This window comes from Lepidochelys kempii, chromosome 5, assembly GCF_965140285.1.
Source record: "Lepidochelys kempii isolate rLepKem1 chromosome 5, rLepKem1.hap1, whole genome shotgun sequence".
In the NCBI taxonomy this organism is placed as follows: domain Eukaryota; kingdom Metazoa; phylum Chordata; order Testudines; family Cheloniidae; genus Lepidochelys; species Lepidochelys kempii.
Genome location: NC_136384.1, coordinates 124365605 through 124392899, shown reverse-complemented (window position 1 = coordinate 124392899; position 27295 = coordinate 124365605). Strand labels below are relative to the sequence as shown.

The 27295-nt window shown below is 46.8% G+C and overlaps 1 protein-coding gene across 4 annotated transcripts in view; it reads right to left on the bottom strand.

Annotated features, from left to right (window-relative positions):
- LOC140911815 (stimulated by retinoic acid gene 6 protein-like) overlaps window positions 1–26503 on the bottom strand; it is a 47586-nt gene extending 21083 nt beyond the window's left edge. For 3 of the 4 annotated variants that reach the window (XM_078852961.1, XM_078852959.1, XM_078852962.1), the window contains exons 1-11: window positions 26263–26503; window positions 18598–18673; window positions 17405–17505; window positions 14348–14478; window positions 12014–12134; window positions 10745–10790; window positions 7215–7343; window positions 4213–4283; window positions 3447–3558; window positions 2589–2742; window positions 665–740 (exon numbers count right to left, since the gene is read on the bottom strand). In XM_078852961.1, the coding sequence (XP_078709087.1) occupies window positions 665–740; window positions 2589–2742; window positions 3447–3558; window positions 4213–4283; window positions 7215–7343; window positions 10745–10790; window positions 12014–12134; window positions 14348–14478; window positions 17405–17505; window positions 18598–18673; window positions 26263–26282 (1037 nt within the window). In that variant the 5' untranslated portion in view covers window positions 26283–26503. The remainder of the gene's footprint in view (window positions 1–664; window positions 741–2588; window positions 2743–3446; window positions 3559–4212; window positions 4284–7214; window positions 7344–10744; window positions 10791–12013; window positions 12135–14347; window positions 14479–17404; window positions 17506–18597; window positions 18674–26262) is intronic. The other variant, XM_078852960.1, reaches the window with a different exon arrangement.
- Between the last annotated feature and the right edge of the window lie 792 nt (window positions 26504–27295).

The following is a 27295-nucleotide window of genomic DNA, read 5'->3' as shown; positions in this document are numbered from 1 at the left end:
GGAGCTCAGGGTAGATAATAGAGACACTTCCCACTGAGTGCTGATGGCATGGAGAATAGAGTTCTAGGGCAATGGTTCTCAAACAGAGGTCTGGGGCCCCCTGGGGGCTATAAGCAGGTTTCAGGGGATCTGCCAAAATAAACCAGACAGCAGGGCTGGCGTTAGACTCGCTGGGGCCCAGGGCAGAACATAAAGAACATAAGAAAGGCCATACTGGGTCAGATGAAAGGTCCATCTAGCCCAGTATCCTGTCTTCTGAAGTGGCCAATGCCAGGTGCCCCAGAAAGCTGAAACCTGAGCTCTGTTGCCCCGGGCTGAAGTCAAAGCTTGAGCAACTTAGCTTCGTGGGCCCCGTGGTGTGGGACGCCGGGCAGTTGCCCTCCTTGCTACACCCTAATGCCAGCCCTGGCTTTTAATCTACTGGATATGCAGAAAAATAGTTGTTGTGGCACAGGTGGGGCATGGAGTTTTTATAGCATGGAGGGGGGACTCCGAAAGAAGAATTTTGAGAACCCACGAGGAGGGGACAATCCTGGGAGCTGTCAAGTGCCTGTGCTGAGTTGACTAGTGTCCTCAACTCCCAATAAACTCCATGGTACTTGAGGACTCTCAGCACCCCTGAGAATTGAGCACTATCTGCTGATAATCTACTGCATGTCCATACCTGTAGCAGGCCAAGATGTGAAATACGTAGCTTACACAAGTCAGGGAGGCCGCAAAGGTGGTGAAAATCCAAACACCTGGAGAAAAAGAAAAGCAACCATCTGTTCAGAATGTTTTCTCCGCAGCTCACATGACGTGATTAGGAAAGTATTTTAACTCAGGGCTATTTGTACTCATAGAATCATAGACCCATACAGTTAGAAGGGACCACAAGGGTCATCTAGTCTCACCCTCTGCCAAGATGCAGGATTTGTTGTGTCTAAACCATCCAAGACAGATGGCTATCCCGCCTCCTTTTGAAAACCTCCACTGTCACTGCTTGGACACATTTCTACTTGGAACACTTTTTGCCTATACTACCCAGTCACTCAGAAATGCTTTGATTATTTGTTAATCATTGAATTATAGAGTTGAGCCCAAGCCAAAGCTCTGGATCAGAATTATGCGTTCAAACCCAAATTTATATTGGGCAGAACAAAGATCCTGGATTCTCACTTGTCAAAACTTGGAAGTGCAGGTTTTCCTACATTACTCTCCTAACATGCAGCTCAGTCTCCATGTCCATTCAGTCCTCGGTTTCTCTGCTGAGGCAGCAAACTGATAAAGGTAACGATTGCAATTCATGTTAGCTGTGATGAAGCTTTTTGCAACATGGAAAATTGTCCACTAGAAACTAGATTGTGATCTCCAATTCGTTTTACAAATAATCATAGGCAGCTTTCAGACTCTTAGCCGCTTTCCACTTGGGCTCAGTGGATGAGAAGCTGGATATGAGTCAGCAGTGTGCCCTTGTTGCCAAGAAGGCTAATGGCATATTGGGCTGCGTTAGAAGGAGCATTGCCAGCAGATTGAGGGAAGTGATTATTCCCATCTATTCAGCACTGGTGAGGCCACATCTGGAGTATTGCGTCTAGTTTTGGGCCCCCCACTACAGAAGAATGTGGACAAATTGGAGAGAGTCCAGCGAAGGGCAAGGAAAATGATCAGGGGGCTGGGGCACGTGACTTACGAGGAAAGGCTCAGGGAACTGGGCTTGTTTAGTCTGCAGAAGAGAGGAGTGAGGGAGGATTTGATAGCAACCTTCAACTACCTGAAGGGGGGTTCTAAAGAAGATGGAGCTCGGCTGTTCTCAGTGGTGGCAGATGACAGAACAAGGAGCAATGGTCTCAAGTTGCAGTGGGGGAGGTCTCAGTTGGATATTAGGAAAAACTGTTTCACTAGGACAGTGGTGAAGCATTGGAATGCGTTACCTAGGGAGGTGGTGGAATCTCCATCCTTAGAGGTTTTTAAGGCCTGGCTTGACCAAGCCCTGGCTGGGATGATTTAGTTGGTGTTGGTCTTGCTTTGAGCAGGGGGTTGGACTAGGCGACCTCCTGAGGTCTCTTCCAATCCTAATCTTCTATGATTCTATGGTTCTATGACTAAGTATGTAGCTAGAGCTGGTCAAAAATTTTCCAGTTTAAAGTTTTTCTATCAAAAAATGATGTTTTTTTGAACCAAAACTTTTGTGGGAATGAGCCGATTTTCATGACATTTTGATTTGAGGGGGAAACTAGGAAAAAAGCATTTTGATAGTGTTGAAATACTCCATTTCAACACTTTCAGAGTCGACTGTTTCAATTTTTCATTTTGAAATGACTTTTCATTTTGAATGTTTGATTTTTTAAATTTTCTTTAAATTTAAAATGTCAGTTTTGAAATGACATTTTCCATCTCAATGTACCCAAGATGATTTTTGTTTTAATTTCATTTTATGGGAAATGGCTTTTTGTTTTCATTCCCATTTGGAACTGATGTGTCAAAATCCTGGAAGGAGTCCCATTGAGTAGGATGGGCTTTGGCTCAGCCTTAAGAACTATGAGTTCAGTCTGCTTTTTTAAAATGTATCACACTCATTCCACCTTTAAAAAATGACATCTCTGTACCTTCAGTGACATTAATAAACTCTTTCAGCTGCAGGACAGCTGGTACAAGTACTTCTGAGCCATTGCTAGAATCAACAAGCTCTTCAAATCTCTGATCCAATATCTTCAGCTCTTGGGAGAATTGCTTGTAAATGTAAAACTCAATAACAATAAACTGAGGAGAAATAGATAAAAACAGCAGCTTAGCAATCTTGTCATTGGCCACTTCTAGAGAATAACACTACATGCCATCTAATCACATGGGAACACACTAATCCCTGGTGTGACTCTATGGGAATCTGACCTGTTACATTTGATTTTAAACACATATTGCCTTTCATATGTGGGGATTCATCTTAACCTTTAAATGACAGCAAGTGGATGTAGACCAATTTTGTCCCTCAAAGAATGTTGTTGGAGTTAATCTCCACTGATTTTGAACCAGACACTGAGGAAGACCAGGATACCTAGAATTAAGCAAACTCGTAAGTATTCACGGGGAACAACATAATATAAATACAGTCACACATGAGTATCATGTATTTCATGTGACACACACATACTTGGGAGCCTTTTCTTTCCTGCCTGCATCTCAAGCAACCTATCATGAACAAGATAAACTCCCACCAAACACCCATTGGCCTAGCTGGAAGGTACCCTGGTCAGGCAGCCAGTAAACTATGGATTCTGGTCTTAATGGAGCCAGTGGCTCTGTTAAATGCATAGACAGTCCTTGTTTTAGTTTAATGGCAGAGATTTATGGAAGAGCTGTTTTTCAACAGCCTGGATTGAAATCCTTACTAAGCACACAAGGGCTGTATGACATTGTGCTTCATTTGGGGCAATTCTTTTCAGGAAACAAGTGTGCAATTTACTTACAATGTACAGGCAGATTAAGGCTAGTGCAGATGTGCCAATCATTCTGCCTGGGAACTGAAAGCATGGGTCCCATTCGTACACCTTGCGCTGGTACCAAGATTTCCGAACCTGCCTGTTAATGGATGAAGATGGACAAACAGACCTGAAATGTTCGGTGATGACACAGGGACACTAGAGGCATTTCAAGGCCCAAAACCTACTCCAGCATAGTTCCCTCCCTCTCCATAAAAACAACCCACCGCACCTTCCTAACGCAATCTTCCCTCCCACTGGGCATGTCTGGAGAGGCCTCACCTGGCCCAAACAGGAGCCAGTCTTTCTCCTGCACACGCATTCTCAGCAGCCTACCTGCTCTCCAGCACAAAGCCACTGGGGGCTCACATCAGGATCCTCCACATTCCCACAGCGTCTGCTGCAAGGGCAGCCCCCTCCCACCTGCTGCATGCTGGCTTGGCAGATGGGGGCATCTGACCATGGGGTAGGTGGCTTTGAGTCGGAGGTGAAGGAGATGGGAAACAGAGTGCTCTAGTGCACTGCTTACAGATGTAGTTCAGAGGGGAGACGGGGCAAGCCCGTCACGGATGATCAGGGATCCTCCCAGTGGCTAGAGAACATGCCTGGTCCCTGGCTCACCCCAGGTGAGCAGGCAGGCCCCCAGCGTGCATGTCAGTCAATAAGTAGCAGCAGATTTAGAAGCTCATCAGAACCAAATCTGAACTCTCTGTGGCTTGGTGTTCTGGATCTGAAAGGAAGATGCCATGCTCACCGCTCTTGGGGCTTCCTGACCAGACGCTTGACATGCTGAGCCTGATGATCCTCCAGGAAATGATTTTCCTGCTGTTTTAAAGGAACAGAGATTGTCAGCATATCAAAGAATGTTCTTCATTCCACTAGGGAAGAGACAGCAGATTCAAACATATAGATCCAGTGCTGCCTTATGGGTGCTGTATTAGGCCAGTCTAACACATGGAACTCATTGCCAGGGGATGTTGCAAAGCCTAAAACTATAACAGGGTTCAAAAAACAACTAGGTAAATTCATGGAGAATAGGTCCATCAATGGCTATTAGCCAGAATGGGAAGGGATGTAACCCCGTGCTCTGGGTGTCCCTAAACCTCTGCTGCCAGAAGCTGGGAATGTGCAACAGGGGATGGATCACCTGATGATTACCTGTTTATTCCCTCTGAAGAACCTGGCTTTAGCCACTGTTGGAAGATAGGATACTGGGCTAGATGGACAATTGGTCTGACCCAGTATGGCCATTCTTATGTTCTGATGATCTTAGTTATGAAGATACCTTACTGTGATGGGGGTACATCAGGCCTTTGCAGCCTCCTACTGGTGGCCCCACTGCTCTGCTTCACCCCACCACAGGAAACAGTTCTCTAAGAGGAAAAGAACAGCCATTTGGGGAACCAGGGAGATCTGGCGTTGCAGCAGCCAGAAGGGCTGGGAACCAACAACAGCCAACCAAGGAGCTGCCTACTGTCAGCAAGTCAGTTCCTTGCTGGAGCCAGAGGAGTGAGGAGGGATGCTCTCTAGGCTGCAGCAAAAGGACCTGAGCCAGGCCAGGCAGAGCTCACTGCTGCTCACCAGCTATGGCAGGAGTTCAGAAGGACCCTGCCAATTCAATTCCAGATGGGTCAGAAACTAGTTTGTTTGCAATTGGCCCTGATGGGAAAGGAACTGCTTCTATTTTGAGTTTGTTACCCCCCGGAAGGGGTTTTGGACTGTGTGAGGCTGGAGGGCTGAGCCACAGAAGACCTGTAGAGGTAGGCTGACACCTGCAGGGTTGCTGGGAACTGAAGAGAATGGCAGCACCAGACTCAGCTGGCAATGGGGTGTTCAAGAGGTGAGTGCAACCCACCACGCTTACACTGGCAGCCATAGGGAGAAGGGTGTGGCTAACAAGAGCTCAACCCTTAATACCTGGTGGGAGGGCCTGGGGTCAGACAACCTGATTACTGAAGAGGTATACCTAGGTTGGATCAGGGGATTCCTTACAAAGAGCAGCAGGAAGATGCATGGTGTGGCTGACAGGACAACGAAGCTGAGGCTAGGTCTGGTTGTTTGGATGAATCAGACTGGGATGGCAGAAGAGCTCTGTGAGTGGCAGAAGAAAAAGGGCTGACTATAAACTTTTTTGTTATGGACTTTATTTTGGGGACTCTGAATCATTTTTGTTATTAAGGACCTTGAGGATTATTTGAACCTTTCCTACTATTAATCCAGGACTGGGTGAAGGTGTTAGCCACAAGGGAGACTGTGTGGAGTTCTGAGGGGACCAAGGGGGGTAGAACATAAAGACCGTTCTAGAGCCCAGGCCTGCAGAGCTGCCAGGCAGTTGGCATCTCCAGGCTGCCACCCAGCAGCAGCTATAACCAGCTTGCGCTCCATTGCCCATGACTTGCTGTGGACACAGACCATGGGAAGTTCCTCCTTTTGATAGACAGCAGCCTCATGGCTCCTGATTGGCTCCCTGCCCTATGTAAACCCAAGGGCCATTCCAGGAAGCATCCAAGCAACTGTGTGGCTCTTGTGTAGTTGCCATGACTGTTCCTGCATTCCTGGCTTTGACCATGACTTGTTCTCGACTTTGCCTCCTGACTCTGACTCTTGGTATTGACCCTGGCTTGGAACCTATGAACTTCTCTGCTACTCCCAGCAGGTTTGTTCCTGCTCTGACCCTTGGCCCTGACTGCCCTTGTTGGGATCCTGACACAGAGCATCTGCAAAGCAACCCCTGGCCATGATGGGGAGCTCAGTAAGCAGACACCCTGCTATGGCAAGGAAGGGCCACATTGCAGCAGGAGTCCCTTGGGAAGGTCTGTCTGACACAGCTCTGTTCCTCCTGCCTGCCCTTTAGTGGGGCTAATGGGTTTCCAGGCTCAGAGACAATGGAATGTGCTAGAAGAGGGAAGGGAAAGAAAACGCAGCACAAGCCTCTTGCTTTTAAGATGGAGCCAGTCATTGTCCTCCTGTCAAAGCCCAGAGTTATGTTCCCCTTGGCAAATGGCAGCCCTGCCTGTGCGGAGAGTCATTTTTGAGAGTCATAGCTGGAAGTTGGTGGACATGAAGAAGGGTGACAGGAAACAAGACAGGCACCCAGTGCCCTTCCCTGCTGTCTTAGGGCCTTGCCAAGGGAGGGGAGGAGAGAATGAAAGAGAAGGGATGTGGGAAGACCCAACATTCCTGTCAGCAGGAACATAACAAGGAAGAAATAGCTGCCCAGTGCTGCTGCCCAGACACTGATTCACACTCACACGCCACAGGGCACTGGGAGCGAGAGATAAAACGAGGGAGGAGCGAGAGACATAGGAAATAGTGATGAGGAAATGAAAGACAAAGGCAGGAATAGCACAAAGAGACAAATGGCCATGCTCCTGGGGTGCTCACCCCATGTAACTCTGTGTATATCTACACTGCAATCATGGAATGCAGTATACCAACCTGCCCTGGGTAATTACTTGGGTGGCTAGCCAGCACTGAAGTCCATGCTGGAGTCCATGGGGTCTTGCAGGGGGAGGTGCTCTTCCATGTTTTAAATCAGGTGAGTGGTGATTTGTAGAAATGTGCCAAGATCTCTGGTGTGAAATCAATTCTTGTTACTGGCTAAAGGTGAAATTCACCCTGGTGCAGAGGTGCACCAGCACAAAGTCTATGCACTGGTTAAATTCTACTTAATCCTAGGGATCAGGGAAGGAGTTTTCCCGGGAGGGGTGGAGAGAGAGATTAATAAACTGGAAGCAGTTACCCAGGAATACTCACACTTGACACATCCATCTTTAATCGAACCCTCAGTGCTTTCACAAACATCAGGGCAAAGCGGCCCAGTAGGAAAATCAGACAGAACAAGGAAGGCCAATAAAATATGATCTTCTCATAGTCTCCCATCACCTGGTTAGGGAAAGCCAAATGTACAAATGTCAGAACTCCTGATGGTGGGATAAGTCCAAAGAGTACGGAGGGGAGAGGGAAGGACAGGCACAGACACGCTCGAGCAACGTGCAGCCGGACATCAGGGTGCCCCTGTTAGGATATAGATATTCAGGCCTGTCTGTAAAGGCCTGTACTTTAAGAATTTAGGTATATTCTTATCACTTGGCTAGTGACAGAGGTATAAAAGAAAGAATCAAAATCACTGTCTGCTGGTGTAAGGGCCTTCTCCTACTGTGACAGCCTGAGGCCCTGTTCTTAGGCTCAGGCCTTTGGCTAAGCAGCAGAGGCAGCCATAAACTGGGAAGTGAACGGTCACATCCTCACATTCCAAATTGAAATAAGGTGCTACTGGGCTGTTAGGCACTATCAGGACAGGACTGTATTCCTATCACCTCCAGAGAAAGGGAAGTGCCTAGAAAATGTAAACGGAAACTTAGTTTGATAGCATCCTGTCTGGCAAGAACTCACTTATCAATAGCTGGGATGTGAAATCCTCACTTCTGTATTGTTTTGTCATTATAGTTCCCACTTTGCTATTGTTTGTCTGTATAATCTCGGCCTGGTTCTGTGATTGTTCCTCTCTGCTGTATAATTAATTTTGCTGGGTGTAAACTAATTAAGGTAGTGGGATATAATTGGTTACATAATCATGTTACAATATGTTAGGATTGGTTAGTTAAATTTCAGGAAAATGATTGGTTAATGTATAGCTAAGCAGAACTCAGGTTTTACTATATAGTCTGCAGTCAATGAGGAAGTGAGTGGGCGTGGGTGGGACGGGATGGGTGTGTGAGTGGGGGGATGGGAACAGGGAATGGGGGTGCAGAAATTGGAATCATGTTTTGCTAAAGAGGGAAATGGGAACAGGGAATGGGGGTAAGGAAATTGGAATAATGTTTGGCTAAGGGCAGGAATGGGAACAGGGACACAGGTGTAAGGCTCTGTGGTGTCAGAGCTGGGAAGGAGGATACTAAGGAAGGAAACTGGAATCATGCTTGCTGGAAGTTCACCCCAATAAACGTTGAATTGTTTGCACCTTTGGACTTCGGGTATTGTTGCTCTCTGTTCATGCGAGAAGGACCAGGGAAGTAAGTGGGTGAAGGAATAAGCCCCCTAACAGCCCCCTTAAAGAGGAACATGTCCCCCTGTGGGGTGACTTCTATCTCTTCCCCTTGTGGTCTGTGGGAGTGCGGAGTTGCATTCCACAAGCTGTGGCTCATCACCATCTTTGTTATACAAACCCACTACCGCCAAACCAGAGCGAGATGTCAGCAGGCCTGTCTGCCTCCCTGCTTCTCTCACTCTTTCCCGTATTTGTACCGCACTCATCACCCTGGGATACAAGTGCTCAGCACAGCCCAGCGACGGCAACAATGTGCAGGCTTTTCCCCGGTCAGAGCTCTGATTGTTCCCTCTGCATCCCGTGATGGTGCTTACTGCTGGGTGGAGACAAGAGCACTAAAGGCCAGATTTGGGTGCTCTGTGCTTTTGAAAATGCCACTCTCTGCCTTTTCTGGCATCTAAATACCTGTAAAAAAACTGGCCGTAAGACCCAGATCAAGCAGCGCACTTAAGCCCATATCAATTCCCATTGATCTGAATTGGCTTATTCATGTGCTTATGTGCCTTGCCAGATCAGCACCTAAAGTCGCAGCTGCTCCCTCTGTACCTGTAGGGTTTGCTGTGACAGGAGGAGGGAAGAGGGAGAATGGGGAGCAAGGGTCACTTGTCTAAAAAATGGGGCACAATTTCTGACAAGGCAGGTAACTAGCCATCGGCACAGATTCCCAAGGGACATAGTGGAATCTCCATCACTTGATGTCTTTAAATCAAGACTGCCAGTCTCTTTCTACAACGTCTGCTCGAGTTCAACCATATGTTTTGAGTTTGATGCAGGAGTTCCCAAGTAAAAGGCTCTGACCTGGGCCATACAGGAGGTCAGACGAGCTGATCATAATTGCCCCTTCTAGCCTTAAAAGCTATGAAACTTTGACTTACAAGGTCCAGGGTTAGCTGGCAGCACAGCATGTTGTCTTGTTGGAGGAGACGAAGGGAATTGGAACTGTTATTGTAGCTCTTCCTGTTTGTTTTAGTGTAAATATATTTATTTGTAAATCTCGGTCTCCTTGCAGTCAGCCCAGTACCATGTCTCTGGACAGAGATGAGACTGAGGACGCTGTTGTGATGGGGATTCTCTACTGCGTCTACTGGACACAGTTGGACTTTGTGGTTCCCCAGCTCCCAGGTAGCTAACCCAACCAGCGAGGCCTCACCTCTCCACTGAGGGCCTCCCCACATCCTAGGGACAGGGCACTGGACTAGCCCATGACAGGGCACTGGCCCTCAGAAGGAAATCCTTTTTTGTTGTGCTGGAACTGGGCTCTCAGCTGTTAGTGCCGTGGTTGCTGTGTCTTGCAGATGCACTGTACTCTCAGCCCCAGAAGACAGGGCAGCCTGTCCCCTGTGCGAGGCACTCAAGGAAGTGAGGCTCCATCACAGACACCAACAGTTTGATGCTGCACAACTACTTATTTCTTAACCTACAGAGTGGGCAGAATTTGCGGAAAGCAAATGCATATCTCTACAAAGTTGTGATGCTTTCTGTCAGACTCTGTGCTCAGTTCAGAATACTAGTGCTCACAGCCATTTTCCAGATCTGTGAGGCTGTCTCACCACCTTACCCAATCACAGCAGACGGGAAGTGTGCTCAGGCCTGAGTTTAAACCCTCTTAGCCAGGTTCTCAACTTGAGACCCCTAGTTCCAGGCACATACAATGTGCCCACCATGACCGCAATCCTGCAATTGGATCCATGCTAGCAAACCCTTTACATTGGTGCAGAGCCCCACTGAAGTCAATGAGGTTCCATGTGGATCAGGCCCAAGGGTGGGAGCCCTGATTTCTTTGGAGAATCAAAGTCCTGGCATGCACACTATGTATTTTTGGGTTTGGGGGGATAATCTGACCTCTGACAGTCCAAGAGCCTGTGTAGGTATCTGATTTGCACATGCAGTCACAGGACTAGGTGTGCAACATAGGTGGACAATTACATGCTCATTTTTGTGCATGGCTCTAGGGTTCTTCCTCTTCCTCTGTCTGGAAGCTCTCAGCATAAGGGCTTTCTCAGTTGGGGACCCTATCTGTGGCATTTACTCCCCTCGGTGGCCCCTCCAAACCCCAGGCAAGGCATCTTCTGGGAAGGATGTTGAACACATTTATTTTCCTTAGTAGTGGATTGAAGTTTTGGTTGGATTATTTGGCTTTCTAGTTAAATCTCTGTTGCTAAAGTGCCCCAGGTGGCATCATAAACATTTGTAACATATAAAATAAAGTCACCATCAGACAGAAATAGAAACTTACTTGTCCATGTGGGCACTGCACAATGTTTGTGATTGTGATTATGAACCTGGAAAACACACTGGTGTTACTAGACTCCAATGGCAGTTGTTACAACACACACAATCTCATGGTGCACAGCCTGGCCTCTGTCACAGGGTCCCCAGCCCTGATCTTGTAATCAGACACATACAGAGCACCTCTGCACCCCTTTGGAGAGAGTGGGGCTGTGCATTCAGATTGCAGGATCAGGGCCCAAGGCATTTCGAGATACTGGCATAAAATTACCTTCAAGGTTTTTTAATGTATTTATGAAATAATTTCTATTCTTCAAGTGAACTTTACACACTATAGCGGCTGGAAATGGCAGATGCTGCCTACATCAGGTAGGCTGGCCCTGCAGTGGGCGGTGTAATTTCCAGCTTGGGTAGACGCACAGATGCTAGTTTTGAGCTAGCACCCGAAAAATAACAGTATAGCCACGGCGGTGCAGGTGGTGATACAGGCTAGCTGCCCAAATAGGTACCATGGATCTTGGACGGGATTGTAGTTGGGTGATTAGCCCACCATGCTGCTGCTGCTATCTCTAGCATGCTCACGCTATCAAAGCAAGAGAGTGTCTACATGAGCTGGAAATTACACCTTCAGCTCCAGTGTAGACGTACCCATAGAACAAGCTGACTCCAACCCTCCCTGCCCAGCAATGACAACACAAAAGTGAGTGTCCCTTTACCCAAAGCTTTGGATGGGGGTGTGTTTAAATGTAATACTCCTAAAAGTGCCAGAGCAAAGACCCTCGTGACTGAAATCCTTTGTTTATCCACCAAATGGCTTCCCCACTCTGCCCTGCCAATATGTCTCAGTCCAACTTTGAAAGGGCCACCCCAGGGATGGGAGGGGAGAGTTCAGTCTCTAAGGCCTATTCAGTTCAACTCGTGCTGCTCTGCAGTGCCCCTGCCCCCAGCTCCTCCTATGCTGCTCTCCAGTACTGCCATGATACCCCATGCTACTCTCCAGTACCCTCTCCCCCCACCTCAGGCTGCTTTCCAGGGTCCCCGGCACACTGCTCTCCGGTATAAAAATATGCAGAACACAAACTCTAAACAGTGCGGTGGGTGGAGAAAAGCTATGAGTGGCCCAAACAGGGCTTAGTTCTGCAAGTGCTTCTTCGCACTGTGGCCCTGGTCCAGCAAAGCACTTAAGCACAAGGAGTCCCACTGAAGTCACTATTCAGTGCTTTGCCGGATTAAGCCCAGCCAGCCAGGGGCTGGATCTCAGGGTAACATGGCTTACCAAGTGAAAGTGTAGAAGAATCCCAGTACAGACCCTGTGATCCGGAATTCCGTCGAGAGGCAGGCGAAGAAAGGGAAATATGAGAGGCCCACTTCAGTGCTGCCTATGAGAAGCACAATGGCTGGAGGGAAAGCAAATGATGCCAGGCTGTTATTGTCAGTTCTGAAATCCTTGCCTAGCCATAAACTACCGTTGGTCAATATCTGCTCAGCCCCAGTCTCCCCTCTCACTGGTTAGTGACACAGCAGGGAAAGTGGATGCATTCCAGTGGAGTCTGTGGAGTTACATCTGTGTTCTAATGAGGCCCCTGTGACCAGAATCAAGGCCCTGGTCTCCTCTTGCGGCTGAATGAGCTACAGCTCTACACATGTACAGGGCACCTTCTCACTGTCAAGGACTCCTTGAAGCTAAGTGACCTTCCAACAGAGCAGGAAGGTGACAAAAATTCAAGACATCATGAGAGAATGAGAAATCCCCATGCCGATGACATTGCTAATCCCATCCCTGCCCTTCCCATCACTCCCCTTCAACCCAAACACCTTCAATATCTTCTAGTTTCCTTAAAAGAACAAACTAATTCAAAACCTACTCGGCTAACCCCCTACCTGATGTTAGAAAGTACAGCACCTTTGGCGATCCCAAGGGTACATCTACTGGTGACCAGTGGAAGCAGTTACACATGGGGGGAGGGATAGCTCAGTGGTTTGCGCATTGGCCTGCTAAACCCAGGGTTGTGAGTTCAATCCTTGAGGGGGCCATTTAGGGATTTGGGGCAAAAATTGGGGATTGGTCCTGCTTTGAGCAGGGGGTTGGACTAGATGACCTCCTGAGGTCCCTTCCAACCCTGATATTCTATGATTCTATGAGGTGTAAAAGGGCAGGAGAATAGCTAATAAGGGAGGTGTATGTCACAGAGTAGTACACATTGCCCTGTGCCTCGTGTCAGCATGCCCAGTGAGTGCAAGCTGGTTACAGGACTGTGAATTGTAGTACTTCACACCCACTTTGAACTTGCTTGGCACCAGCTTCAATGACAACACAGGGTGCCTAGCAGCAGAGAATCAGGTCATGAGCGTGCAAATGAGTATAATTTATAAGACAAGGGGGAGGGTGGGGCAACACAGCAGAAAAAGCAGCTAAGAGCAGGCCTCCAAAGGCCTGTCCACACTAGAGTAAAAAGTGTATTTATTAAATGTGCATGGTAACACCTTTCCAAGCCCTCAAGTAGACAGGGCTAATTGTATTTGAACACGTTAGCTGGAGATGGAGTAACCTCGGCTGCCCCCCTAAGATTCCCCTCGACTAGTCAACATATGTTAAGGTACGCCCTGTCTGCACTGTGGCTTTGGAATGTGTGTGTTAAAATGTGTTAGCTAACACACCTTTTATCCAGACCCTAACTTACAGTCCCCTTTTAGCTGCTTTCCAACTGTGCTTCCCCTTCTGCCTCTTCAGCATATAGGTTACATGAGTTTTGCACACCTGCTGAGGGCCAATCTGATGTAGGTTCATTGCTTTGATATAAGTCCATTAATGCTGACCCATTTGTACCTCTTAAGTAACTAACCTACCATATAAGTCACCACTGAAATTGGTCTTTTGTTTCCCTGGCTATAATAGTTGCTAGAAGTGTTGCCTATCTATGCTGGGACACATGTACCAGAGTAATAACACCTTTGCAAACCCCAGTGCAGATGCAATATGCCAGTGCAATATGGGGCTTGCAGTGTAAGGCTTGCTATTCCATGCTGACGCCAACCTACATTTACAATGTGCAGTGCCCCTACACTGGGATTTACACTGGTGTAGCTACAGCTGTGCATGTGTCCTCCGGTCCTGAGACAGCGGATCAGACTCTGATCTTAGTTACACCAGTTTAAATCCAGAGTAACTCCACTATTTTAACTGGAATTACTCAGTTTGCAAACGGCAGAGACCACTGGAGTTGGGGACAAGAATTATCTTCTTTGGCCAAGTGATGTATCCCAAAGGCAGCCTGTCCTTGCCACGGTGATGGGGTAGGGATGGGGGTGGAGGGAAAAGCCCACAGCCACCCCAAGCTACCAGCTCTTCTTGATGCTCAGATCTAGAGCACCCTAATGCTTCCTGGACCTATGCCCTTACATGAATCCCAGGCTTGTCCAAGGCCACATGCCCAGCAGCATTATTGCATGGGGAAGCCACCAGACCTCACACAAGTGCCCTGGCTGCCATGCAAAGGTAACCCTTTCCCCAGTTTTAAGGTTACTCCAAGTGCCAGACTGAAGAGCTAGAGAAGGAAAAGATGGACAAATACCCCCATCTCTAGTGTGGTTTGTGTGATCTGCACCATACCTTGGGCCCACTGGGGCACTTGTAGTGGCCGGTAACCTTCCGAAAACAGGAACATAACTTTATTGGCTGTAGCTCCAAATGCAAAACCAAATGACCATCGGTTGCTGAATGTCCCAACGAAATCCAAGGGTCTGTGAACAAAGAGCAATTCCTGCTGCTAAATCCAAGGTTCCCACTCTGCTCTGCTCCTCAGACTTGATTTAACTGCAAACGCCACCCGTGACTCTTCTAATCCTCTTTCCCTTTGCTTGTCTTTCTAAACGGTGTGATGAACCTGACACAGGAATCATTGGGTGACGTTCCATGGCCTGGGTCATACAGGAGGTCAGAATAGCTGATTCTAATAGTCCCTTCTGGTCTATGAATCTATGACTCTGTTTCCCTTCATGAAGTGGCTTTATTACAGCTCTGTCAAGGTCTGTGCTAGCCTTTGAAAATTCTGTGGCTCCTCCATCAACCTCTTCAATAAAGCTCCAGCCATTTCCCTGATCTATGATGTTGTCATAAATATAAAGGGAAGGGTAAACCCCTTTGAAATCCCTCCTGGCCAGGGGAAAGCTCCTCTCACCTGTAAAGGGTTAAGAAGCTAAAGGTAACCTCGCTGGCACCTGACCAAAATGACCAATGAGGAGACAAGATACTTTCAAAAGCTGGGAGGAGGGAGAGAAACAAAGGGTCTGGGTCTGTCTGTATGCTGGTTTCTGCCAGGGATAGACCAGGAATGGAGCCTTAGAACTTTTAGTAAGTAATCTAGCTAGGTATGTGTTAGATTATGATTTCTTTAAATGGCTGAGAAAAGAATTGTGCTGAATAGAATAACTATTTCTGTCTGTGTATCTTTTTTGTAACTTAAGGTTTTGCCTAGAGGGGTTCTCTATGTTTTGGAATCTAATTACCCTGTAAGATATCTACCATCCTGATTTTACAGGGGGGATTTCTTTATTTCTATTTACTTCTATTTTTTATTAAAAGTCTTCTTGTAAAAAACTGAATGCTTTTTCATTGTTCTCAGATCCAAGGGTTTGGGTCTGTGGTCACCTATGCAAATTGGTGAGGCTTTTTATCCAACATTTCCCAGGAAAGCGGGGGGTGCAAGTGTTGGGAGGATTGTTCATTGTTCTTAAGATCCAAGGGTCTGGGTCTGTAGTCACCTAGGCAAATTGGTGAGGCTTTTTTACTAAACCTTGTCCAGGAAGTGGGGTGCAAGGTTTTGGGAAGTATTTTGGGGGGAAGGACGCGTCCAAACAGCTCTTCCCCAGTAACCAGTATTAGTTTGGTGGTGGTAGCGGCCAGTCCAAGGACAACGGGTGGAATATTTTGTACCTTGGGGAAGTTTTGACCTAAGCTGGTAGAGATAAGTTTAGGAGGTTTTTCATGCAGGTCCCCACATCTGTACCCTAGAGTTCAGAGTGGGGGAGGAACCTTGACAGATGTCCTCTTCCTTTTGGCTCTGATTTTCAGAGCCAAATTTCAACTGACAAACTATTGGGCTGACCCTGCCATCACCATTGACCTGGAGGCAGCAGGACTCTGTCAAATGTGCCATGATTAGCATCAGTGTCCCTTACTACTGGAGATGGGTAGGCCCTCGTGGCCAGCATGGGCTGTGCACTGCACAGACTACCTGGGAATCCTGACCCCTAGCCAAACCTTGGCTGCCAGTGGGTGCTGAGCACACACTATTTTTTTTCCATGGGTGCTCCAGCCCTGGAACACCCACGGACTCGGCACCTATGGCTGTGCATATGGGGCAGTGAGAGGAAAAGCACTTGTTACACTACATCACAGGGCCCTGCTGCTCTTCTCTGCCATGCTCTGGACACCTGTGCCTACTTTGAACCCCAAAGGACTTAACAGGTTGCCTTTGGTTCATTTTTTCTTTGTATTGACATCAGGCTCATGGTGTCATGCTGCTCTGGGCAGCAGTAACCAGCTCTTGGCAAACAGCTGCACCTTTCTGTGGGATAATTCAAACATTTCAGTGGGTCCTTTGGCATCCTTGAGCCAAATGGGAAAACACAGGCATTGGCTGGGCCTAGTGGAAGCTCACTTCATAGTAACAAATGGCCGGGCCCTCTAGTAAGGAGGTTCCCATGTGTGTAGTAGTTCAGTGATTCACACCTTCCCCTTCACAGAGTGTTCACAGCCATATGCACTGCTGGCTGGCTCCCCAAGTTTTCTCCTTAACTGGGTGCTGCTATATATTCCAGATACAGCCATCAGCCCCTTCATGGAGTAGATTTCTGTAGATTGGATCCCTTTCCATACGGTCTGAATTAAGCGGACTATGGAGACCAGTTAGCTAATAAGACACCAAAAGGATGGAAGCAGCTTGTGGGGAACATGTGCTTATCAAAACACCCAGTGCAGCTGTGGGTTAGCAAATCCCTTCCTGCAGAGAGGTTTGTGAGGACCCATGGGGAGGCTGTGTCTAGCACTGCATGGCTGCTCAGAGACAGGAGAGAACACCAGAAGTCCCTCCCTCATCTTCCACAGGGGCCCTGAGCTCCAGTAGGGTGAGCTTTCTGCAGCACTAGAAGTGATTTCAGCCTTTCCAGAAATGACCCAGTGACTAGCGGAGACAGGCAGGCATGTGGGAGTGCATTCCACTCTCTCCACAGGCAAAGGGCATTGGGCCTGCTTCAGAGACAATGGGCCTGAGTCTCCCCTCGGATCCTCTGGGTAAATCAGGAGTGACTGCACTGAGATGAATGGAGTGGCCCTGGGGTAAATCGGGTGTCAGTGAAAGGGGGATCAAGCTCATAATGTTGTTGATATTTCTGTGGCAGATGTATATAGTCAGAGCATCTGAATTTCTGACTGAAGCAGACTTCTTGTTTCTGGTGAAACCCAGCAGCAAGAGCTGGACATAGTAATGGGCTGCAGAGGCATTTCCTCTCCAAACTGAGCTTCCTGTATTAAAAGCTCATCATCATCTTATTCTCCTCCCACCTCTCCAGAGCACAGCAGCCTGCTATAAGAGATAAGGGGAGCATAGGGCAGCCATGTCTTTGGAAATGGCCGGGACCAGCCGTAATGGGTTATGCTCAGACTCACATCACAATTCCAAAGCGGCCATTGAGGAGGTGCAATTTTCCATCTATCTGTCTCCTGCTCACTCTTCTTTCAAGGAAGGACAGCACCAAAATGATGGCAAACTACAAGGAAAGGAGAATAACTGTGAGATGGGAGTGTAGGAGCCCCTGACTCTAGGAAAGAACACAGCCTACTAGGACCATAGAGATGGGGAAGATGCACTAAATCATAGACTCCATGACACTGGCAATGCAGAACAGAGCCCCTTACTGAGGCCAGATGCTCTCGGGTGTTATGCTGATACGATCACACATTGCTAGGCCTCCAGGTTTCCTTGGTTTCCTTTTACCACTTCGGAGCATGCCTTTCCTGTACCAGTATGTGATTTTTTCTCTCACTTGGATTGATGACAATCTGACTTTGACTTCTCTCCTCAGCCTCTCCCTCGTGGGGTGATTCTTCTACCCAACTACAGCAGGATGCTAACATGCTCCTTAAGAGAATCCCATCCAGCCCTCTGTGTAAGGAAGAGGGCCACAATACAGGGAACCAAATCCAAAGGTGAGTGTAAATGGCTGTGATTAAGCCTTCTTAGTGTGTAAGTTATTGACAGACAGTCACACTCTTGCTCAGCCTGAGCATCTCATTCTGGAAACACCACCACAAAAACCTGACCCTCAGACTCAGTCAGACGCATCTCACAGCTGGGCCCACGGTGTGCTGTGAGTATGAAAAGCAGAGATCCTTTGGGTTCCACAAAATTACAGAGGATCCTGCCCACCCAGAATGACTCCCTGTGTCTGCAAACATGACTGAATCAGTTCCCCCAGGCAATAAGCCTAATAAACTAACTCTATGAAAGTAAACAGGTTAAGTAAATCCCCCCCAGAGCCCACACACAAGCTGTGTGTACACATAAGGTCTTAGAGTATATTTAAAATCAATATGAAGGAACACTGAAATTTGGCACATGTATGTTTGTAGATATTAGGATGGCTTGTTTCCCATATAGAATTAGTGTAAGCATTGTTCAGTTTCCTGCCAGCATTTTGCAGTGTTTCCATGCCTGATGCAATCGTAGCTTGTTTCTGAATTGAGAGCTGTGATTGCAGGAAGGAATCAATTGATCCATTATTGCACATAATCAAGATACATTCAACAGTACTTCTGCTGAGTATGGCAGGTCTAGGCTGCTGGTGACTTGGTTTACTTACCGATGGAATAAGGGAGTAATGCAGAACCAGCTCCATGTCTGTTGAACTCTCACAAGTGGCATTTGTCTGCCAGCCCCTGGAGACACGTGAGCAGATAATAAACACATTCGTTTAGTACACACAAACCCCTCTCCTGGAGTATGCTCTCTGAATAGCAGACCTTTGATTGTGAGTGTGTAGAAAATAACTCAGTGCACACATGCAAGGAAATCCAAATGGTTCCGATCTTAACATGGCTATGAGATAGCCAGCTGGAAGATAATTCTGGATTCTGACATGCAAAGAGGCACCCCACACTCCCCCGTTTGCTTGAGAGTTTCCATATTCAGTACTGGCAAAATCAATACCTTTTCTATTTGGTATAGGGTTTGCTAAGTCTGTGTGTTTAACCATGGGTAAGTCTTCTCCTGTCAGGATCATCAGCATGGGGCTAGCAAACCATGAGTCCACAGGTAAGGTTGGGTTCCGTTTTGCACTTAAAGTATGGATTCCCCCTCTTCATTTTGTATGAAAAATCTAGTATGTCCTCCCGTCTACATGTGGTCCACTAGCTGTGTGTCTATTGCCATTTTAAGTATCTTTGATATGACAGTAGATATTGGCCTGTTACGTCCTAAAACCTAATGCCCAAATTTTGAAACTTTGGAAGCTAAGGGTAGGTTCCTAAATCCACAGTGAGGCGTACAAATAAACGTGGCCTGATATTCAAAGATGCCGAGCACCTGCAGTCCCATTGACTTCTATAGGAGCTGGGGAGTGGCAGGCGCCTAATTCAGAATACCACCTTCCCTTAAGTGGTTAAATACGGATTTAGATACCTACTGCTAGGCACCCAAGTTTGAAATTTTGAGGCCAGTTTGCCTAGATCCCTTCTCCAAATTTGAAATAGACTAGACTAGACGGCCACCAGCTATGCACAGTTCTACACTCTATGCTTCTTTGTCTATCATTATCATTTTAACCATTGATTTTTAACATTCTTCTGAATCCACACTATTTTTAACAATGATTTTTCCTGCCCAGGCATTCCTCACCTCTTTGGGAGTCTTGTCTGACCCCAGTAATGTAGGTAGCATTGTGCCTTTGCCTTCCTGACAGCAGAGTTGCACCAGTTTGATTTCTTTGCATGTTCCTACCCCTTTTAATTGTGCAGCTCCCCTGAGATCCAGTCGCAAGCCCCGTCAGGCTGTGGGGATCCACATAGAGAAGGCATCCTCCAGACATGGTTCTTCTTCTGCCTGTGTAGAAGTGGGGCTGGGCTGCCTCCATAGTGTTGCCCTCCGTTATAGGGTGGAGATCATTGGCTGGGAGGAGCAGGACAATGGTGAGGGGAGCTGGGCCTAGGAAGATGCTCATAAGAACGGCCATACTGGGTTTCCCCAATGGTCCATCTAGCCCACTATTCTGTCTTCTGGCAGTGGCCAATGCCAGGTGCTTCAGAGGGAATGAACAGAACAGGGCATCCCTATCATCCAGTCCCAGTTTCTGGAAGTCAGAGGCTTAGGGACACCCAGAGCATGGGGTTACGTCCCTAATCATCTTGCCTAAAAGCTAGTGATGGACCTATCCTCCATGAACTTATCTAATTCTTTTTTGAACCCCATTATACTTTTGGCCTTCACAACATCCCCTGGCAATGAGTTCCACAGGTTGACTGTGTACTGTGTGAAAAAGTATTTCCTTTTGTTTGTTTTAACCCTGCTGTCTATTAATTTCATTGGGTGACCCCCAGTTCTTGTGGCATGTGAAGGGGTAAATAACACTTCCCTATTCACTTGCTCCACACCAGTCATGATTTTATAGATGTCTATCATATCCCGCTTTAGTCTTCTCTTTTCCAAGCTGAAGAGTTCCAGTCTTTTTAATCTCTCCTCATATGGAAGCTGTTCCATGCCTCATAATCATTTTTGTTGCTCTTCTCTGTACTTTTTCCAAGTCTAATATATCTTTTTGGTGATGGCAGGACCAGTGCTGCACACAATATTCAAGGTGTGCAGGTACCATGGATTTATATAGTGGCATTATGATATTTACTGTCTTATTATCTATCCCTTTCCGAATAGTTCCTAATATTATGTTTGCTTTTGTGACTGCCACTGTACATTGAGCGGATGTTTTCAGAGAACTGTCCATAGTGACTTCAAGATCTTTGAGTGGTCACAGCTAATTTAGATCCCATCATTCTATATATATAGTTACTTGGGATTGTGTTTGTCAATATGCATAACTTTGCATTTATCAACATTGAATTTCATCTGCCATTTTGTTGCCCAGTCACCCAGTTTTGTGAAATCTCTTTGTAACTCTTCTCAGACCGCTTTGGACTTTATTATCTTGAGTAATTTTGTATGGTCTGCAAACTTTGCTACTTCACTGTTTACACCCTTTTCCAGATCATTTATGACTATGTTGAACAGCACTGGTCCCAGTACAGATACCTGTGGAGCCTGCTATTTACATCTCTCCACTGTGAAAACTGACCATTTATTCCTACCGTTTGTTTCCTGTCTTTTAACCACTTACTGATCCACGAGAGAACCTTCCCTCTTATCCCATGACAGCTTACTTTGCTTAAGACCCTTTGGTGAGGGACCTGGTCAAAGGCTTTCTGAAAATCGAAGTACACTATACCCCCTGGATCACCCTTGTCCACATGCTTGTTGACCCCCCTCAAAGAATTCTAGTAGATTGGTGAGGCATGATTTCCCTTTACAAAAGCCGTCTTGATTCTTCCCCAACAAATAGTGCTCGTCTATGTGTCTGATAATTCTGTTCCTCACTATAATTTCAACCAATTTGCCCGGTACCGAAGTTAGGCTTACCAGCCTGCAGTTGCCAAGATCACCTGTGGAGCCTTTTAAAAAAATTGCTGTTACATTAGCGCTACTCATATTAGCATCAGGCCTGCATCAGCCCCTGGGGGAATCTGCAGCTAAGTTAACACAGTCTGACCCCATCCTGCATTTTCTAGAGTGCCGGCTCTCTTTCTAGTGCATAGCTCCCACGTATCTCTTCGGCGCCAAAGGAGGGGCCTGGAGAAGTGAGCACTGCACACGACCCAACACATGCAGTTGCACACAACCACTGGAGTTCAAATGTGCGCTAGACAATGATTGAGCAGACGCAATGCCAAAAATAGATTCATCGATACGAAGGTCAGACACTCTCACAAACCTTGGGAGACAGGCCAGTCCTTGCCTACAGACAGCCCCCCAACCTGAAGCAAATACTCACCAACAACCACACACCACACCACAGAACCACTAACCCAGGAACCTATCCTTGCAACAAAGCCCGTTGCCAACTGTGCCCACATATCTATTCAGGGGACACCATCACAGGGCCTAATAACATCAGCCACACTATCAGAGGCTCGTTCACCTGCACATCCACCAATGTGATATATGCCATCATGTGCCAGCAGTGCCCCTCTGCCATGTACATTGGTCAAACCGGACAGTCTCTACGTAAAAGAATAAATGGACACAAATCAGATGCCAAGAATTATAACATTCATAAACCAGTCGGAGAACACTTCAATCTCTCTGGTCACGCGATTACAGACATGAAGGTCGCTATCTTAAAACAAAAAAACTTCAAATCCAGACTCCAGCGAGAAACTGCTGAATTGGAATTCATTTGCAAATTGGATACTATTAATTTAGGCTTAAATAAAGACTGGGAGCGGCTAAGTCATTATGCAAGGTAGCCTATTTCCCCTTGTTTTTTCCTACCCTCCCCCCCCGCCAGACGTTCTGGTTAAACTTGGATTTATGCTGGAAATGGCCCACCTTGATTATCATACAATTGTAAGGAGAGTGGTCAGTTTGGATGAGCTATTGCCAGCAGGAGAGTGAGTTTGTGTGGGGGGTAAGAAAACCTGGATTTGTGCTGGAAATGGCCCACCTTGATTATCATGCACATTGTAGGGAGAGTGGTCACTTTGGATAAGCTATTACCAGCAGGAGAGTGAGTTTGTGTGTGTGGTTTTTGGAAAAAAGGGGGTGGTGGTGAGAAAACCTGGATTTGTGCTGGAAATGGCCCACCTTGATTATCATACACATTGTAAAGAGAGTGGTCACTTTGGATGGGCTATTACCAGCAGGAGAGTGAGTTTGTGTGTGGGGGGGCGGACAGTGAGAAAACCTGGATTTGTGCTGGAAATGGCCCAACTTGATTATCATACACATTGTAAGCACAGTGATCACTTTAGATAAGCTATTACCAGCAGGAGAGTGGGGTGGGAGTAGGTATTGTTTCATGGTCTCTGTGTATATAATGTCTTCTGCAGTTTCCACAGTATGCATCCGATGAAGTGAGCTGTAGCTCACGAAAGCTTATGCTCAAATAAATTGGTTAGTCTCTAAGGTGCCACAAGTACTCCTTTTCTTTTTGCGAATACAGACTAACACGGCTGTTACTCTGAAATAAGGTCAGAAGGGACCATTATGATCATCTAGTCTGACCTCCTGCACAACGCAGGCCACAGAATCTCACCTACCCACTCCTGTGAAAAATCTCACCTATGTCTGAGCTATTGAAGTCCTCAAATCGTGATTTACAGACTTCAAGGAGCAGAGAATCCTCCAGCAAGTGACCCGTGCCCCATGCTACAGAGGAAGGCAAAAAACCTCCAGGGCCTCTTCCAATCTGCCCTGGAAGAAAGTTCCTTCCTGACCCCAAATATGGCGATCAGCTAAACCCTGAGAATATGGGCAAGATTCACCAGCCAGATACTACAGAAAATTCTTTCCTGGGTAACTCAGATCCCACCCCATCTAACATCCCATCACAGACCATTAGGCCTATTTACCATGAATATTTAAAGATCAATTAATTACCAAAATCATGTTATCCCATCATACCATCTCCTAATAGACAGCAGAAAATATTTGCAATTCACAGTCCCTGCAAATGTGGGGCAGAGGTTGGCTCCAATGCATCTCAGGACAAAACTGTTTTCATCAACATACAGCAGAGTAACTGTTGTCTTCTGTGTCATTGCAGTGAGGCCTGGCACAGAAAGCTGCTGTAATATGGAGGATTCACACTGACATCAAGGGAGCTTAGTTGATTTATTCAGCTGAGGAGCTGGCCCAATGGGCCACATTTCCTTTCAATTGCACGGGTGTAGCTTCCTTTGAAGACAATGGGTTTCACTCCAGTATAACTGGAAACAGAATTTGTACCAGTATTTTACATCTGCATAGCACCTTCCATGCTGATAGGTCCCAAAGCCCTTCACAAGCTACATACACAGTATTCACCACCAGTGAAATGCAGCCATCTCTGAGAGGTTGAGAGCAGCAGCTAACTGATGTGAAGTAGGCTGCACTGTGTGAGGACGGAGTGGGCTCTGATTCTGATCTCACTCACTCCAGACAAGAATCAGAAGTCGCGGAGATACAAGAGTGTATCAAGGGTGAGCTCAGAATCAGGCTTCAAGACGATAACATTTTGGGCAAGGACCCTGGGAAAAGCCTCTGCACTTGCAAAGGGTGTCATGATGAGAGCTTTAGTGTCCACACAGCACAGGACCTTCATAGAATCATAGAATCTCAGGGTTGGAAGGGACCTCAGGAGGTCATCTAGTTCAACCTCTGCTCAAAGCAGGACCAACCCCAACTAAATCATCCCAGCCAGGGCTTTGTCAAGCCAGGCCTTAAAAACCTCTAAGGATGGCGATTCCACAACCTCCCTAGGTAGGAATCATAGAATCTCAGGGTTGGAAGGGACCTCAGGAGGACATCTAGTCCAACCCCCTGCTCAAAGAATGACCAACCCCAACTAAATCATTATTAAGTTGTCATCTGAAACATCCCAAGAGCTCACTGTATGGCATGCATTTTATCTGCCTTGGGAGGATTAAGGGATAAGTCAACCTTGCTGGGATCTGTCCCTGGAGTTTAGACCACTAAGGCCCCTTTCCTATGGAAATCTTGAGGCAGTGCGTTCATTTGCATGGCAGTACCCAGAATGCTCTTCACGTTCACAGCTCTCTCACTGGTAAGCTGGTCTCTGAGCTGTGGAAACAAACTGAACTGCTAAGCTGTGCTCATGGAGGGCTGGGATCTTTAGCCCTGTTACACTGACTTTCCAAGTGAGAAGTGGGAACGGTTTTGCCTCCAGAAATGTGGTGAGTTTGAATCCTGGTGAGGGGGGATTTCTGGTTCTGTGTTGGACAGGTAGGTTACAAATCTAGCATTGTCTTCAGAAAATACTGTGCTTATACCACACACAGGAGTCCATTGTACAGCATCATATCTCATCGATAAACAACAAATGGAAAACTTCCCCCTCTGGTTAAACATCTGCACAGTGCAATCAAGAGAAAGGCAAAGGTCCTGCTTAGGGAATCCTAATCTTATCAACTCTGCTCAGTGGGACCTGGCACTTTGTGTTTGATCACGACTGGCCTTTACATCAACACTTCCTTCTAGTTTGTATCTTCACCTGAATGGCTTTAGAGTTACAGGTAGAAAGAGTAATACTGACCTTCTAAATCCCTAAGCACCTTCCTCTGTGGGACAGGTTAACCGGGGGACCTAGTACCTCATTCTACTCTTAGGGAGACAGTGCACTGAGACTATGTTGGGAAAAGAGTATAGGTTGGCAAATGAAAAGAATGTCCTTTGATTTCTTTCACCATGCAAAGAGCTTGTAATATTCCTGTAAGTGCTTTGTTCTGTTGATTAGGACTGTTATTGAGACAGTAATGTATAGTTTGTACTGGATGCTCCTTTAACTTATAGATTCTAAGAACAGAAACGGCTATTCTGGGCTCCCACAGGCCAGAAAATTATACTCTGTGGTTCCTGCAAGAAGTCCATGACTTATGGTTCAGCTAGATATGAGCATGTTTTATGAAAATGTTATGGGTGTTCAAGAATTTCATGTACTGTCCTAGAACAGTAGCAATGACTTTGCTGTGTAGTCATTTTTCACTGTTTTTATAGCACTGTGGGATAATTTTCATGCATCACTATTTGCCAGATTATTATCGAATGTACTGATTTTATACAAATTTAACACTTATTGCAAAATCAAGGCAAATACAAACTACCAATAACTGTAGCACATTTACTGAAAAAATACCCAGAAGAAAGAATGGATCTCTACAGATTGTGATGGTATCTATTAGACCAGGGCTTTCAAGTGCAGCACTGGCAGAAATGATTAACAGGCCTCTGCCTGTGTCCATGTGGGAGGGATTTGGCTGAGAGTGCATTTTGCTGCAGAACCCAGATACAGCAGGAAGCAGTGCAGCCAGTCCCAGTGAGTGTTTTACCTCCATTGTCGACACTGGTACTGATTCTCTTCTCACACAGGAGGCATCAGGAGTGCCTCATGGAAGCCAGTGCAGTTATACTGGGTAAAAGCAGTGTGAACTCAGAACTAGGCCCGCTGCTGTGTCTCTCCTTTTGCTCCTTGCTCTAGTTGTGGTTTATTTTCTTTTAGTTCCTCATTAATGCAGGCCTCGGGATCGCAGGAGCCGGTGACCCAGATAGAAAAAGAAACTAGATTCTGCAGACCACACACCTCTCGTTTGCATGACCTGTTGAAAGTACCGTATAAAATCTGCCCTTGTGGACCCAGGAGCTGGGCAACTGCACTTTAACCCACCAAAGCCAAGCCCATCCTCCCAGCTTTACTGCTTACACTTACCATGCCTCTGCAGAGGGCATCTTGGCTGTGCAGCAGAGAGCTCTACGAGGAGCAAATGGACTGTGCTGCTGGGTGCAGACGTGAGCAATGACTCAGCAGCAGTAGGTGTCAGAGACTTGGTGGACACACTTCCTGGCTGCTGTGCTGCAATCCTCTCAGCCTGCATTGGGCACAATAGGCACCTTGCCGCACTACTCCTCCCCAGCTCCGCTCAGCAGGAAAGCAAACATCCTGTCAGACACTGACTCCAGGGTAACTCTAAAGGAAGGGAAGTGACCTCGTCCTGATTTACTGGCCAGTAAGTTAGTTGCTTTCTCCCAGCTGTCCTGGAAGCAGAGACTGATTGGTTAGTTTTTGTCCAGGCTTCTCACTGGGAAATGAATCCAGTTTTAACTATACTGTCTGCGCTCATCCTTATAAAAATGCATGTGGGATTTAGTTGAGGATTTGTCCTGCTTTGAGCAGGGGGTTGGACTAGGTGACCTCCTGAGGTCCCTTCCAACCCTGATATTCTATGATTCTATGTGCATGTTACATTAATTCAGGACCATTACAAGTGAGATTTGAAATCCTTCTAAGCCAGGAAACCCAATATCCAGCTCTTGAGCACCTTGTAGGTGTATGAGCTTGGATATGGCTTCACAAGCTCTGGAATAGGTTTCCAAGGGAGGTTGTGGAAACCCCATGATTGGAGGTTTTGAAAAACACACTGGGCAAACATGTCCAGGGTGGCCTAGGCTTATTGGATCCTGCCACTCTGCAGGGGGTTGGACTTGATTACTCGTCAAGGTCCCTTCCAGCCTGACATTTCTTTGATTCTGTGATTGCATCTTCTTTGAAAAATCTGACACTGTCACTTACCCAGGTCAATAAATACCACGAGCATTTTTGGTCTCCTCATCCTCTGAAGAAAGATGGATGAGTGGATTCTGTGCCTGGCCTGGTAATTTTTCATCACCGTTTTGCAAGCCCACATTGAACGATCACATAACACTAGGCAATGTAGCATACTAAGTGGCATAAATTTACCTTC